This window comes from Salmo trutta, chromosome 16 (assembly GCF_901001165.1).
Source record: "Salmo trutta chromosome 16, fSalTru1.1, whole genome shotgun sequence".
NCBI lineage: Eukaryota > Metazoa > Chordata > Actinopteri > Salmoniformes > Salmonidae > Salmo > Salmo trutta.
In genome coordinates, this window is record NC_042972.1 from 27951486 (window position 1) to 27968747 (window position 17262).

Here is a 17262-nt window from a genome sequence, read left to right on the forward strand (position 1 = left end):
ATACTGACTGGTTTTCTGATCCACGTCCCTACCTTTTTTAAAGATATCTGTGACCAACAAATGCATATGTGTATTCCTAGTCATGTGAAATCCATAGATTAGGGCCTAAAGAATGTATTTAAATTGACTGAGTTCCTTATATGAACTGTAACGCAGTAAAATCTTTGAAATTGTTGCAAGTTGCATTTATATTTTTGTTCAGTATAATAAGCGTGCACCCATTAAGAAAATGACTGTAAAAACTGTTAAATCCCTGTGCATTGATGAAGATTTTAACAATTGTATGGTTGAGAGTGATGAGGGAAAATAAATGGCAAATAGGTCTGGCTGCACAACCGATTGGGAAACGTACTGTAAAGTGAGAAATCATGTGACTAAACTTAACAAAAAGAAGAAGAAACTTTACTATGAAACAAAGATAAATAAAATAAAGAACTATAGTAAACAGCAAAATGAAATTTTCGGCAGAAAGGCGAACTCAGCTCATTCATTAAATCAGATGGCTCATTCATCACAAAACCCACTGATAATACCAACTACTTTAATAATTTTTTCCTTGGCAAGATTAGCAAATTTAGGCATGACATACCAACAACATACTGAACCTACACTTCCATGCATAACTGACCAAATAATGAAAGATAAGCATTGTAATTTTGAATTCCGTAAAGTGAGTGTGGAAGAGGTGAAAACATTGTTGTCTATCAACAATGACAAGCCACCTGGGTCTGACAACTTGGATGGAAAATTACTGAGGATGATAGCGGATGACATTGCCACTCCTATTTGCCATTTCTTTAATCTAAACCTACAGGAAAGTGTGTGCCCTCTGGCCAGGAGGGAAGAAAAAGTAATTCCGCTACCCAAGAATAGCAAAGCACCCTTTACTGGCTAAAACAGCTGACCAATCAGCCTGCTACCAACCCTTAGAAAACTTTTGGAAAAAATTTGACCAGATACAATGCTATTTCACAGTAAACAAATTAACAAATTAACAACAGACTTTTAGCAAGTGCGTTCAACATGTAGGGCACTTACACAAATTACAGTTCCAGTTCATATAAGGAAATCAGTCAAATTGAAATAAATAAATTAGGCCCTAATCCACAATCTTTTTATTATAGCTTTCTCTCAGCTAATCATCAGACAATCTTTGAATTTGTTGCATGTTGCGTTTATATTTTTGTTCAGTGTAAATCTTGTAATGAAAAATTTGGAAATTGAGTACCCCTGGATTGTAAACTGTCATTATTAAAACATATTGATACAACAGTAGCTAAGGTCTGAGGTCTGTCCATAATAAAGAGCTGCTCTGCTTTCTTAACATCGCTATCAACAAGGCAGGTCCTACAGGCCCTAGTTTTGTCGCACCTTGACTACTGTCCAGTCTTGTGGTCAGGTGCCACAAAGAGGGACTTAGAAAAATTACAATTGGACCTCAAATGCAGTGGCAACCCATCATTCAGGGCATTGTTTTGCACAGGCTTGCCTGTTTTGCATGTTATTTTGGCATTAATACGTGTCACATATCAGTTTGCAAACAATGTAAAAATATATATATCACTGAGTTAATAAAGCCACATATAACCATGGTCTCTTTTTTGTTTTCTTGTGTAAGGCAGCTCCAAAATGCAGGTGTTTCAGCCTAGCTCAGTGCTTTCTGTGGTGGTGGGGCAAGCCAGCAGAGAATACGGAGCGTTGCGCTGTGATTGGCTCAGTGTTCTGTCACTCATGGGGACACTGCGTCACCGGCAAGTCAAAGGGGAGAGCTAAAAAATTCTAGTCCATTGGGTGCTGCCATAGAGTTACATTAGACGTGCCCATCCAAGGAGGCTCAAGGTCATTGGCCACAGATAAAATGACATCAAATCACGTAATATGTACAGTAGCTTTGATTGGACTGATCATGTCAATATCATACTTTCAAAATCTTAGCGAGCAGTCATCATCATGAATCAAGTCGACAATCCAGTGGCAAATCCTTTTTAATCCTTGTCATATGAAGAGAAATTATGAAGATAAATGATAAATAAAATGTATCGGTGCTCATCGGCCATTGGACATAAACATTACACAACAAGTTGGAAATTGCAAATTCAACAATGAGTGGTTTGAAAGGAATCAGTGACAGTGGCTAACGTTAACTGCAAGCATTACAAAGCAATCGCTAGCCTGTTTTTCAGTGAAGTGGGTGTGTGGTCCCAAATCTGGGATTAAGGGGCTCTTTCCAACTTTAAAATGATAAACATTCAACTTTGGCCATGCTGTCAATGAAGCATGATTGGTGCCGTTCTCAAAACAACTGTTAACTCGGAACTGCGAAAACTTGCCTTCAGTGAGTTCAAGACAACTGGGAAGTCGGGAATAAAGGAGCTCTGACTGGGAAAATAAGTTTTGAACGGTCATCCAACTCGGAATTGTAAATCCAGCCTCTTTCTAGATCTACGACCTGAAGATCAATGACGTCATCATGGTTCAACCTTGTTTTTTTTCTGAGTTCCCAGTTGTTTTGAAAGCAGCATAAATCCAGAGAATGCCAGACTTTGATGACAAAATTTGCCCACAATGGACCGCCGCACCACCTTCCTGTTCAAGTGAGCACAACAATGTGAGTCCAAAAATGTATTGTATGCTGCTGCATAAATGATGTAATATGCCAGGGAGATATGTATACTGTAGCTAATAAAGTAATATTAAGTGTATGTTGTGTAGTAAGATGTTAGTAGCCCATGTGCCTCACCCTAAAAATTTGGTCTCTTTACCCCTCTTAATTTCACCTACTGTTCTGACTTGGTGCACATGTAGCCTATAACCTATTTTAAAGAAATGTAATCATCGAATATTGTAAGAGATTTCATTGTCTGCTTATATGCCCCCTTTATTTATCCTATGGTTCTGACTTGGTGTACAAGGAAAGCACTGTAAGAACGGCCCATGTTCTGAATTCTGTTGCTGTACATTTCAAAAGTGCTAAACAAATAGTTATATTGACTACGTCCGTCCTAGCTCGCTCATTAATGTCTTAATCGAAATTACGGATTGCCTCTTATCCGCTTGTCGTCCCCTTATGCCATAGTTTGAACATCTCAATTGTTATTAGAAACCACATTTGTTAAAGCAAGTCAGCCATATCAGCTTTTTTTTAAAGGCATAAATGAGGCTGAATGAACTGGCTCCACTGAAAGCCAAGTGTAGCAGTGGTAAAATGTTGAGACTGCTGTTGGGACAGCTTTATGTAGGCCGTCTGTGGGTACCGTTTATCACCGTTATAGTGGAATTAATGTATTGTTTAGTGTTGTGTTGTGTACTGGCTTTGCTGGCATGCATCCCACTTTCTTTCCTTGCCCCACCAAGATTTACATGCTACTGCTTAAATGTACACGGAGAGCTAACATTAATAATTAGCATGTCAATCTCTCCTGGCTCAAAGTCACTACTTGTGGCTCATCACTACTTGTGTTCGTGATAAGTATTGACATGTTGAATGCACCGAGCTGTCTGTATAAACTACTAGCACAAAGCTCAGACACTCATACATACCCCACAAGACATGCCAGCAGAGGTCTCTTCGCAGTCCCCAAGTCCAGAACAGACTATAGGACGCACACAGTACTACATAGAGCCATGACTACATGAAACTCTGTTCCACATCAAGTAACTCATGCAAACATTACAATCAGATAAAACAACAGATAAAAATATACCTTATGAAACAGCTTACCTGTGGCTCAGTTGGTAGAGCATGGTGTGTGCAACGCCAGGGTTGTGGGTTCGATTCCCACGGGGGGCCAGTAGAGAAGAAAATTAAAAATCTATGAAATGTATGCATTCACTACTGTAAGACGCTCTGGATAAGAGCATCTGCTAAATGACTAAAATATAAATGTAAGAGACACACACATGATAACATACACACGTATACATGGATTTTGTTATCTAGATATGTGGTAGTAGAGTAGTGGCCTGAGGGAACACACTTAATTTGTTGCAAAATGTTTTTAATTGTTTATAACTGCCTTAATGTTGCTGGACCCCAGGAATAGTATCTTCTGCCTTGGCAGCAGCTAATGGGGATCCATAATAAATACAAATATTGACATTTTATTCATTTAGCAGACACTCTTATCCATAGCGAAATACAGGAGCAATTAGAGTTGTGTCTTGCTCAAAGGCAGATCGACAGATCTTTCAGCTAGTTGGCTCGGAGAATTGACCTAGTGACTTGTCACTTACTGGCCCAACGCACTTAACAGCTAGGCTACCTGCCGCCCCAGCTTCAAACAGCTGAAAAAACAATATTATTGAAAAGATAATCCACAGCGGTTAGGGTTACGTTGCTTGTTTGTCACTTAAACTGAACATAAACATTTTAGCAACCAGGTCCGCGATTTCTGCATTTTCCACCTTTAATTATATTAACGGAATCAAAATACGTATTGCTGCCTGAAGAGAACTTATTCAGACCATCAATGTTTTATATTGGTCATTTTGTCGCCATCTGTTGGCCTACTCCACATTTACTGAATTGGTTCATGGCTATCATTTGAAACCATTTCAAAATAATTGTTTTTCACAAACACAGAGGGTATAAGTGGTCCACTCTAACGCGTTGGCCTGACATAGCATTGTCCTGCATTCTGTAAACTACAGTCAGACTCCAGACAATGTGGTAATAGAGGGTTAACAAAGCATCAACATTTCTGTTGTGAAAGGCCATAATATCATACACACCATTCTGCACTTGAATAATTACCATACCCATTTGCAGATGGGGCTCTGATTCCATGTCAATTCCAGGTGATGGAGGTAAGCACATAGCCCCGGGAAGTAAGGGTGCTGAAGGTGCTGCAGAACCCCCTGAAAAATTGTTAATAAAAAAATGATAAAAGAAAGAATGATGAGTGCACTAGGCCTTTAAAAGTCCTGTATTCGTGGTCTGATATAGCCGTTTGTAGCGCTGTCAAGAACATTTTCTCAGCATTGCCATGCCTATATTTCAAACCATGAACAACAAAAATCTGTTCCAGTTGATCAACTCTAATTATTGTTATTTAGCTAGCTTGTATTGTTAACCTCAACAAATACTCAAATATTCCCAGGTACCAATCACACAACTTCACAGAGTAAATGAAGAAAACAGAACAACATACAATATTAATATCAGACATTGTGTACAATAAAGCTGTGACATCACATTGGGGTTCACCATGTCATGTACATGTTTCTTTATTGCAGAAGATTAATTGTAATGTTGGAATCTCATTTATTTTGTTATGTCAATCATATCTCTTTAAACTGTTTTATTGCACTTTTTTGCTCATTCTTTAGGTGGTTCCCGGTATGCTTTGCGCCACAGGGACAGTTCAGGTGTTACAGGTGGACAGAGAATGTCTGTCACAGACACCTTGAAGAGAGAGAGGGGGGGTTGAGGAGGGGGGCAGATGTAAGAAATTGTCCCTTTCCATTTTTCCTCCTTAACCTGCTCTCGGTTATAAAATCTAAATCAATAACAATACTTGCAATTTTTCCTTAGAAAACAGACAAACAGGAATAATGACAATGCTTTATGTAATTCAGCTGGTGAAAGAAAGTCCTCCAGCTTTTTTTTTTTAATCGAAGCTGTTTCTTTTTTCTTTTTACATTTTTTATTCATGATTTTGTCCTACTGTCTGTGACTGTAACTTTAACTGTGCTGCTCTCCCTCCCCTCGTGTCCGTAGGGGGGGTTTATCAGGAGCAGGATGTCTGCATCCACGCCCTTGTGTTTGTTGCCCCCTCCCCCGTGGGGTCCGGTCTCATACGGTGGTGACCCTCATGACCACCTCGCGGTTGGATGTGGCTCTGATGCGAGGGTTACTGGGCCTCAGCTGGCTGAGGATGTGCAGAATGGTGTAGCCACAGTGGTGGTTGAGAATAGTCCTAACACGCTGGCCTGTCCGGCCCACCCTGTCAGCCGTGGGGAGGGTTTCGTGGGGAGGGTTTCGACCCCCACGCCCCGCACACTTGCCGCTGGAGCTGACGGGGTCGCCCAGGTCCTTGGCTTTCTCATAGTTCAGTACTTTCCACTGCTGGTTCACTGCCTGCCAGCGCTTAAAGATCCGGTATACTGACGATCCCTCGTGGATTATAAGGCCTGGAGAGAAAATCCAGACAGACATGAAAAGTAGGGAGGAGTAAGAGAGAGAGTGCGAGAAAGAGGGAGAAGAGAGAGAGCACAGGTATGACAGTGAGAGAAGTATGAGTGATACAAATGGTAGGAGAAAGAGAGACAGTGAATAGAAGAGAGATGGAGGGAGGCAAGCAGACAGAGAGAGGTGAAAGATTGCAGAATGTGAATGGCCAGACAAAGAGGGAAACAGATTAAAGGACACAGAGAAAGACAGAGACGGGAGAGAAAATAAGAAAAAAACACTTTCAAGCAGAAATTATCATAGGCTACCTTTGCACAAGTGTGCTGTAAATATTTAAACAGTCTGGATGTTCAAGGCACTTCAGAAGTGGCTGTACATTTTCAGCTGAGACATATCACACAGGCTACGATCTCTCTGAGAAACAGACCAAAACAAACAAATTGCTCTCACTCACTTACACTCTCTAACACACACACCTCAAGTCTTACTGGAACACTGGAATGTTTCAACCACCATTCCTACATTCAAACTCTGGGAGCATGGAAGTATTCTCCTTTCTTTTCATACGCAACTCTACACATCATACCTGCAATTGCAATCACAAAACTGTATGTTTATCTTTGATAGTATGTCGGTGAGGTCTACGTCATAGAACCGTCTAGCTCACCTATGCAAACGATATCCATGAAGCCGTACATGCCATAGCAGATCTGGAAGAGCAGGTCCTGGCGCTGCCACTTGGCCGAGGGGCTGAAGGACGACCACACCAGCCAGGAGATGCTGGCGATGAGGAACAGAGAACCCAGTATAATGGCTGCTATCTGCACCTTCTCTATCACCGTCAGAGAGATGGCTTGCCACTGGAGAGAGTGAGGGGGAGGTTGAGGGGGAGAGAGAGAGAGAGAGAGAGATAAAGGGACAAGGAGAGAGACAAAGAGGGGGGTTGGAGGGAGAGAGGGAAGGCGGCGGATCAAGGTGTGTCTTTTTGGTGGAGATAATTATCTGTGCACTGATGTCATGCAGCCACAGGCAAGAAGATTTGTTTTGTTATATTTGTAAGTATTTTGGGAGCATTCGAGTGGGACGATATGCTTAGCATCCACACAAAACATCAGATTTGATATGGAACTCCTGAGGTACGGGGCAGTACTTGTAGACACACAAAAACACGCAAGCACACACGCATACACACACAGACACACACTGTACCTGCAGTGGGTTCTTGGTGCTGATGGCAAGGACCTGGTACTTGAAGTAGCAGAGCTCACAGCTCCAGGAGCCTCTCTCGCTGATCCAGCGGATGAGGCAGGGCTGGTGGGTACAGCGCACAGATCCGTCACAGCGACACGGGCTCAGCAACTCCCCCTGCAGGACACAGAGAAGGAAACAGAGACAGTCTTCTGTTAAATCTCTCTATATATCTCCTGAAGGCATGGGCAACAACTCCAATATTTTGATCTTAGACTTTTGATCCATACCAGCACTAGAATACCTGATTCAGCTAAGCATGTTGTGGATGATTACTAGATTTGTTGAATCCAGTCTGTTAGTAAAGGGTTGCTATAAGCCTGCAAACCCTGGGACCAAGCACTACCCAGCTAACAATTCTAGCACAGGAGGCTGCTGAAGGGAGGACACCTCATAATAATGGCTGGAATGGAGTGAATGGAATGGAAACCATGTGTTTTATGAGTTCGATACCATTCCATTAATTCCATTCCAGCCATTATTATGACCCCGTCCTCCCCAAGGTGCCACCAACTTCCTGTGAATTCTAGGGAGAGAGAACATTTTTGTAATGTTACCTATAATATTCCCCTACTGTTTGAGTGTCCAGTTTAGCAATTGTTAAGGGAACATTCTATCTATGTTAGCAAAAACCTTCTGAGAACCTTTCTATATAACTTATCTAGAATGTGGTTACAATGTTCTCAGAATAAACAACATTAATGTCGTAGACATTTTATGGGACGTTGCAAGAACAGTCCTGTGTCCAGTTTTCTAAGTGTTAGGATAATATTCCATCAACGTCACAAACATACACGACTAAAGTATGTGGACACCTGCTCATCGAACATCTCATTCCAAAATCATGGGCATTAATATGGAGTTGGTCCCCCCTTTGCTGCTATAAACAGCCTCCTCTCTTTTGGGAAGGCTTTCCACTAAATGTTGGAACATTGCAGTGGGGACTTGCTTCCATTCAGCCAAAAGAGCATTAGTGAGGTCGGACACTGATGTTGGGCGATTAGGCCTGGCTCACAGTCAGCGTTCCAATTCATCCCAAATGTGTTTGATGGGGTTGAGGTCAGGGCTCTGTGCAGGCCAGTCAAGTTCTTCCACACCGATCTTGACAAACGATTTCTATATGGACCTCGCTTTGTGCACGGGGGCATTGTCATCCTGGAACAGGAAAGGGCCTTCCCCAAACTGTTGCCACAAAGTTGGAAGCACAGAATCGTCTAGAATGTAATTGTATGCTGTAGCGTTAAGATTTTCCTTCACTGGGACTAAGGGGCCTAGCCCCAACCATGAAAAATAGCCCCAAACTATTATTCCTCCTCCACCAAACTTTACAGGTGGCAAAGGTAGTGTTCTCCTAGCATCCGCCAAACCCAGATTCCGCTAAACCCAGATTCACCCAACTGCCAGTTGGTGAAGCGTGATTCATCACTCCAGAGAACGCATTTCCACTGCTCCAGAGTCCAATGGCGAGCTTTACACCACTCCGGCCGACACTTGGCATTGCGCACGGTGATCTTAGACTTGTGTGCGGCTGCTCGGGCATGGAAACCCAATTCATGAAGCTCCCAACAAACATTTATTGTGCTGACGTTGCTTCCAGAGGCAGTTTGGAACTTGGTAGTGAGTGTTGCCTCCAAGGAGAGACGCACTACGCACTTCAGCACTTGCCGGTCCCGTTCTGTGAGCTTGTGTGGCCTATCACTTTGTTGCTGAGCCGTTGTTGCTCCTAGTTTTTTCCACTTCACAATAACAGCACTTACAGTTGACTGGGGCAGCTTTAGCAGGGCAGCAATAGGACGAACGGACTTGTTGGAAAGGTGGCATCCTATGAAGGTGCCACTTTGAAAGTCACGGAGCTTGGAGATTGGAGATTGCATAGCAGTGTGCCCAATTTTATATATCTGTCAGAAATGGGTGTGGCTGAAATAGTCGAATCCACTAATTTGAAGGGATGTCCACATACTTTTGTATATATAGTGTAGATAGAACATGGTTGCCATGTTCTCAGAACGTAAAATATTAAAGTTCTAGACACGTTTCATGGGAACTTCGCAAAAACATTTGTGCATCAGTTGTCAGTTGTCAGGACGTCCCCTGATTTTCTACATTGTAGAATAATAGTGGAGACATCAAAACTATGAAATAACACATATGGAATCATGTAGTAACCAAAAAAGTGTTATATTTGAGATTTTTCAAAAAGCCACACTTTGCCTTGATGACAGCTTTGCACACTCTTTGCATTCTATCAACCAGCTTCACCTGGAATGCTTTTCCAACAGTCTTGAAGGAGTTCCCACATATGCCGAGCACTTGTTGGCTGCTTTTCCTTCACTCTGCACCCCAACTCATCCCAAACCATCTCAATTTGGTTGAGGTCAGAAATTGTGGAGGCCAGGTCATCTGATGCAGCACTCCATCACTCTCCTTTTTGGTCAAATAGCCCTTACACAGCCTGGAGGTGTGTTGGGTCATTGTCCTGTCGAAAGTCAAATGATAGTCCCACTAAGCCCAAACCAGATGGGATGTCATATCGCTGCAGAATGAATTCTAAACAAATCAGACAGTGCCAGCAGCAAAGCAACCCCACACCATAACACCCCCTCCTCCATGCTTCACGGTGGGAACCACACATGCAGAGATCATCCGTTCACCCACACAGCATCTCACAAAGACACAGTGGTTGTAACCAAAAATGTCCCATTTGGACTCCAGACCAAAGGACATATTTCCACCGATCTAATGTCCATTGCTCGTGTTTCTTGGCACAAGCAAGTCTCTTCTTATTATAGGTGTCCTTTAGTAGTGGTTTCTTTGCAGCAATTTGACCATGAAGGCCTGATTCACATAGTCTCCTCTGAACAGTTGATATTGAGATGTGTCTGTTACTTGAACTCTGTGAAGCATTTATTTGGGCTGCAATTTCTGAGGCTGGCAACTCTACTGAACTTATCCTCTGCAGCAGAGGTAACTCTGGGTCTTCCTTTCCTGTGGCGGTGCTCATGAGAGCCAGTTTCATCATAGCGCTTGATGGTTTTTGTGACAGCACTTGAAGGAACTTTCAAAGTTCTTCAAATTTTCCAGATTGACTGACCTTCATGTCTTAAAGTAATGATGTACTGCCCTTTCTCTCTATTTATTTGAGCTGTTCTTGCCATATTATGGACTTGGTCTTTTACTAAATAGGACTATCTTCAGTATACCCCCCTACCTTGTCACAACACAACTGATTGGCTGAAACGCATTATGATGGAAAGAAATTCCACTATTTAACTTTTAAGAAGGCACAGCTGTTAATTGAAATGCATTTCAGGTGACTACCTCATGAAGCTGGTTGAGAGAATGCCAAGCGTGTGCAAAAATGCCATCAAGGCAAAGGGTGGGTAAAATATATTTTGATTTGTTTAACACTTTTTTGGTTACTACATGATGTGTTATTTCATAGTTTTGATGTCTTCACTATTATTCTACAATGTAGAAAATAGTAAAAATAAAGATAAACCCTTGAATGAGTAGGTGTTGACCGGTAGTGTATTGGGCCATATCCCGTACCTCTCGTGGCATGAACATTTATTTTCACTTTTTCACTTTTTTTTCAATTCTCCTGCCCCCACAAAAAATGTTACGTGATAAAGTAGATTTTCAGCCAGCTCCTAATATTCAGCACCCCTGATGGATTTATATACATTTCCCAAAATTATAGAAGTACTGCTTTGTTCAGAAATAAATGAAATCATTAAAAATAGCCTACTACACCATGAGAAGGCCTATAATTTGGCCACAGAGGATCAATAGCTTATTTTTTTTAATTGCCTAGCTGTTGATTGTAGCCCAATAACAAGGAATAGCCCACAGTCAGGAACGCGCTGCATATCTGTCAGTAGAAAAACAACAACAAAAACGTTTTTTCCGCAATATTTCTAATACAATCAGTGGCGACCAATCATTCATAAAACAAAAAAATAGCATATTAATTTTACATGTCACATACCAGTTTGCAAACAATGTAAATGAAAAAAATACATAATTGAGTTAATAAAGCCGCATACAAACATGGTCTATTGTTTGCTTTCTTGAGTAAGGCAGCTTGAAAATGCAGGATTTTCAGCCTGGCTCAGTGCTTTCTGTGGTGGTGGGGTTGGAAGGGAAATACGGAGCGTAGGGGTTGGCTATGTCCTCTAGTTGCACCATGATTGGCTCAGTGTTCTGTCACTCATGGGGACACTTAGTCACTGCAAAATCAACAGGGAGAGCTCAAAAATGTAAGCCCCTTGGGTGCTGCCATAAAGTTACATTAGAAGTGCCCATCCAAGAAGGCTCAAGGTCATTGACCACAGATAAAATTATGTCCAATCTTGTTATATGTACAGTAGCTTTGATTGGACTGATCATGTCAACATCATACTTCCAAAATATTAGCTTGAAAGCTAGAAGTCATCATCATGAATCAAGTCGACAATCTACTGGCAAATCCTTTTCAATCCTTGTCATATGAAGAGAAATTATGTAGACAAGTTATAGATAAAACATATCGGTGCTCATCAGCCATTGGACATAAACACTACACAACAAGTCAGAAATCGCAAATTCAACAATGAGTGGTTTGGAAGGAATATGTGTCTAACTGCAAGCATTGCAAAGCAATCACTAGCCTGCTATTCAGTGGATTGGATATTTGGTCCAAGTCCGGGTTTAATTATTATTATTTTATTTTTATTGAACCTTTATTTAACTAGGCAAGTCAATTAAGAACAAATTCTTATTTATAATGACGGCCTACCCCGGCCAAACCCGGACGACGCTGGGCCAATTGGGCGCTGCCCTATGGGAGTCCCAATCACAGCCAGATGTGATACAGCCTGGATGTAAACCAGGGACTGTAGTGACGCATCTTGCACTGAGATGCCTAAGACCACTGCGCCACTCGGGAGCCCTCGAGGGTCTCTTTTCCAAGCTTAAAAGGATAAGCATTCAACATTGGCCGTGCTGTCATTCCGGCATGACTTCTGCCACTTTCAAAACAACTGGAAACTCTGGGAAATCTGACTTCAGTTGAGTTCAAGACAGCTATGAAATTGGAAAAAAAACGAGCTCCGACTGGGAAAATACATTTTGAACGGTCATCCAACTCGCAGTTCCAAGTCGGATCTGGGCCTCTTTCTAGAGCTCCGACCTCACATCAAATCAAATTGTATTTGTCACATGCGGCGAATACAACAGATGTGGACCTTACCGTGAAATGCTTACTTACAAGCTCTTAACCAACAATGCATTTAAAATAACAGTTAAGAAAAAATTGTTACTAAATAAACTAAAGTAAAAGATAAAAGAGCAATAATGAAATAACAATTACAAGGCTATACACAGGGGGTACCGGTACCGAGTCAATGTGCGGGGGTACAGGATCACTAACATCATGATTCAACCTTGCTTTTCCAAGTTCCCAGTTGTCTTGAAAGCACCATAAATCCAGAGAAGGCCAGACTTTGATGACAAAGTTTAATGACAAAATTTGCCCCACACGAAGGACCGCCGCACCACCTTCCTGTTCAAGTGAGCACAACAAGGTGAGTCCAAAAATGTATTGTATGATGCTGCATAAATGATGTAATATGCCAGGGAGATATGTATACTGTAGCTAAGAAAGTAATACCAAGTGTATGTTGTGTAGTAAGCTGTTAGTAGCCTATGTGCCTATCCCTAATAATTTGGTCCCGTTTCCCCTCATAATTTAGCCTACTGTTCTGACTTGGTGGAGCACAAGTAGCCTATAGCCTGTTTTAGAGAAATGTCATCATTGAATACTGTAAGAGCTTTCATTGTTTGCTTATATGCCCCCTTTATTTATCCTATGGTTCTGACTTGGCGTTCAGAGAACACTGTAAGAACGGCCCATGCTCTGAAGTCTGTCGCTGTACATTTCAAAAGTGCTGAACAAATAGTTATATTGACTACTTCCGTCCTAGCTCGCTCATTAATGTCTTAATTGAAATTATGGATTGCCTTTTGTCCGCTTGTAATCCCCTTATGCCATAGTTTGTACATCTCAACTCTCAGTAGAAACCACATTTGTTTAAGCAAGTCAGCATACTGCTTTGCTGGCATGTATAAAAAAATGAATGAGAGTTTGCCCCACCAAGATATTTCCACATTTTGTTACATTACAGCCTTATTCTAAAATGTATTAAATTGTTATTTTCCTTCATTAATCTACACAAATACCCCTTAATGACAAAAAAAAAACAACTGAAATATCACATTTACACAAGTATTCAGACCCTTTACTGAGTACTTTGTTTAAGCAACTTTGGCAGTGATTACAGCCTCGAGTCTTCTTGGGTATGACGCTACAAGCTTGGTACACCTGTATTTGGGGAGTTTCTCCCATTCTTCTCTGCAGATCCTTTAAAGCTCTGTCAGGTTGGATGGGGAGCGTCGCTGCACAGCTATTTTCAGGTCTCTCCAGAGATGTTAGATCGGGTTCAAGTCTGGGCTCTGGCTGGGCCACTCAAGGACATTCAGAGACTTGTCCCAAAGCCACTCCTGTGTTGTCTTGGCTATCTGCTTAGGGTCGTTGTCCTGTTGGATGGTGAACCTTCGCCCCAGTCTGAGGTCCTGAGCTCTCTGGAACAGATTTTCATCTCTGTACTTTGCTCCATTCATCTTTCCCTCGATCCTGACTAGTCTCCTAGTCCCTGCCACTGAAAAACATCCCCACAGCATGATGCTGCCACCACCATGCTTCACCATAGGGATGGTACTAGGTTTCCTCCAGACGTGACGCTTGACATTCAGCCCAAAGAGTTCAATCTTGGTTTCATTAGACCAGATAATCTTGTTTTTCATGGTCTGAGAGTCCAAGCGGGCTGTCATGTGCCTTTTCCTGAGGAGTGGCTTCCGTCTGGCCACTCTACCATAACGACCTGTTTGGTGGAGCAATGCAGAGATGGTTGTCCACCTCGAAGATTCTCCCATCTCCACAGAGGAACTCTGGATCTCTGTCAGAGTGACCATCGGGTTCTTGGTCACCTCCCTGACCAAGGCTCTTCACCCCCGATTGCTCAGTTTGGCCGGGCGGCCAGCTCTATGAAGAGTCTTAATGGTTCCAAACTTCTTTAATTTAAGAATGATGGAGGCCACTGTGTTCTTGGGGACCGTCAATGCTGTAGAAATGTTTTGGTACCTTTGACCAGATTTGTTCCTCGACACAATCCTGTCTCGGAGCTCTACAGAGAATTTCTTTGACCTCATGGCTTGGTATTCGCTCTGACATGCACTGTCAACTGTGAGACCTTATATAGACAGGTGTGTCCCTTCCAAATCAAGTCCAATCAACTGAATTTACCACAGGTGGACTCCAATCAAGTTGTAGAAACATCTCAAGGATGATCAATGTAACCAGGATGCACCTGAGCTCAATTTAGAGATTCATAGCAAAGGTTCTGATTACATATTTTTTATTTTGAATACATTTGCAGAAAAAAAACAGTTTTCGTTTTGTCATTATGGGTTTTTATGTGTGTAGATTGATGAGTAAAATGTTTTATTGAATTAATTTTAGAATAAGGCTGTAACAAAATGTGGAAAAAGTAATGGGGTCTGAATACTTTCCGAATACACTGTACATGCTAAAATCACCACTGAATCCAATCGAGGGTTAACACAGGTTGGAAAGCAAATGGCTAATGCTGAAAAGAGAAGACTCTATGCTGTAGGCTACCAGAATATTTGATCTACTTTTCTTTTACAAAAGAGAGAGAGAGGCTTTTGGCACGTGTGCATCGGCCGTCACCAGCGAGTGAGCTGCGCATCATTGGGTGAGTCAGTGAAACTGGAAACCATTTTTAGGACTATAATTTCCTCCTCAAATTGTATCCTACAATGTGTGTCTTCACACAGCTAGGCCTAGGCTATTGATGGATTCAAGACAAAGGTCATTTTTATTGATCTCAGATTCTCAGTTTGTCAGTCAATGTAGCCTGCCATTTGGATCATTTTTGCGGTATTAAAAAGGATTCTGCCATTGTCTCCAGTCATTTAAAATGACGTAGAATTGCATGAAATGCGTTTTTTAAAAGGCCAACATTTTCGCAGACCCTAGGCAAATAAAAATGTTCCCCGTGTTTGCAACTTCTGTAAGTGCCTCTACTCTACTGTTCTATGCAACTACTCAAATGTGATGATATGCATGCAATGCTTTATTATAAAGGTGATTTTGTTTTCTCATGCGTTCCGGTACCTCAGAACTCCCGAGGTCACCGCCCTCTCACGTTCACTTTTTGTTCTGGCACCTCCCGATTAACAAATTAAGCACTGGGGATACTCTCTCTCTCTCTCTCTCTCTCTCTCTCTCTCACACACACACACACACACACACACACACACACACACACACACACACACACACACACACAGTGTTTTTAACATACAGTGTTTTCAACTTACATATTTGACACATTTTGACATACATGATTACATTGTGCATGTTCATTTTTACAGTAATTATTGGAATAGTATTTTTATTGGAATTTCACAATTTTCTCCCACATTAAGAGATACAGTAACAAAGATAAAATAAGAATAACAAAGAACAAAAATTAAATTAACAAACAGACAGAAATTAAACACACATTGTTAAATAAAGGAATTATGTGAAATACATGGAAAGTACAGTGTAATCCTGAGACATGTAAACAACCACCATTCTAAGAAAATCCTTGCAGCATAATAGCTGATAAATCAGATTCTAGGTAATTAAAATAATGTCCCCAAACTTTGTAGAACTTGTCTATTTTAGAATGTAATGTACAAGTCAAATATTAAAATGGAACCCATTCAAATATTATCTTATGCCAATCTTTAATAGAAGAGGCCTTGTCACTAATCTTAAGAGTAAGAGGATGTTTTTCCTCGCTGCGAAGGTAAGGATGTTGTAAAGCCTCCTCTTACCCACAGAAGTAACATGCCTATTAGGGAGACCTAACAGTAAAGAAACTGGGTCCAATTCTAGGTCGGCCCTAGGATTCTTGAAGAACATTAGACCAGTACCTTTGTAATTTGGAACATGATCATTAACAATGTGTTACGGTGCCTGTATCAGTTTTACATTTAAGACACTGAGGAGAGGAGGAAGAGGGGCTAAAAGCATGTCTGTGATTCAGGGATCTATGCCGTCTTTGTACTATTCTTAATTGGATTGCTCTAGTACGATTACAGATATTGTTTTTGCATATCACCAAATGTCCTCCCACGTCACCTCGTCAATAGTAGCAGACAATTCTTTCTCCCACAGTCGCTTGACCCCCTGTGTGTTAACAGTAGAAAAGGACCTTAAAGCATCATAAAATATACTTACAGACATTTTCCTTTGTTAGAAAAAAAACATTATTTCAATGACAGACACGTCAGGGTTGCCAATCAAGGTGGTGCTCTTCAAAATATAATGTCCAACTTGTAGAAAGCAGAAAAAGTCCTGCTTTGGGAGTCAATATTTCTCATCTGCTCAAATTACAATAAAATCTTATCAGTGAATAAATGATTTAGTCTGCCTAAACCCTTACTAAACCAAATGTTAAAGCCAGCATCCAGCAATCCTGGTCCAAAATCTGGGTTGTTAAGAATCGGGGTAAGTGCAGAGGTTAGTTTGGACCTTCCCAAAAAACGTTGAACTGATCTCCATACTTTGAGTGTATTAAGTGTAATGGGATTATTGCAGAAATCTTTTACAGATTTGAAGCTTCTGAAAAGTAAAAGATTATGCAAGATTATTCTATTTGAAAAATAAGTCTCAATATCTAACCAAATAGAGGAGTCGTCATTTGTAATCCAGTCAGAAATATAACTTAAGTGGACACACCATTGATAAAACCTCATATTGGGCAGATCCA

At 41.3% G+C, this 17262-nt stretch overlaps 1 protein-coding gene across 1 annotated transcript in view; it reads right to left on the minus strand.

Moving 5' to 3' along the window:
* Positions 1-5203: 5203 nt before the first annotated feature.
* Positions 5204-17262, minus strand: part of LOC115150472 (E3 ubiquitin-protein ligase MARCH9) — a 31924-nt gene continuing 19865 nt past the window's right edge. Inside the window, exons 2-4 of the mRNA XM_029693788.1 lie at positions 7340-7495; positions 6798-6990; positions 5204-6132 (exon numbers count right to left, since the gene is read on the minus strand). Coding sequence (XP_029549648.1) covers positions 5795-6132; positions 6798-6990; positions 7340-7495 — 687 coding nt within the window. The 3' untranslated portion in view covers positions 5204-5794. The remainder of the gene's footprint in view (positions 6133-6797; positions 6991-7339; positions 7496-17262) is intronic.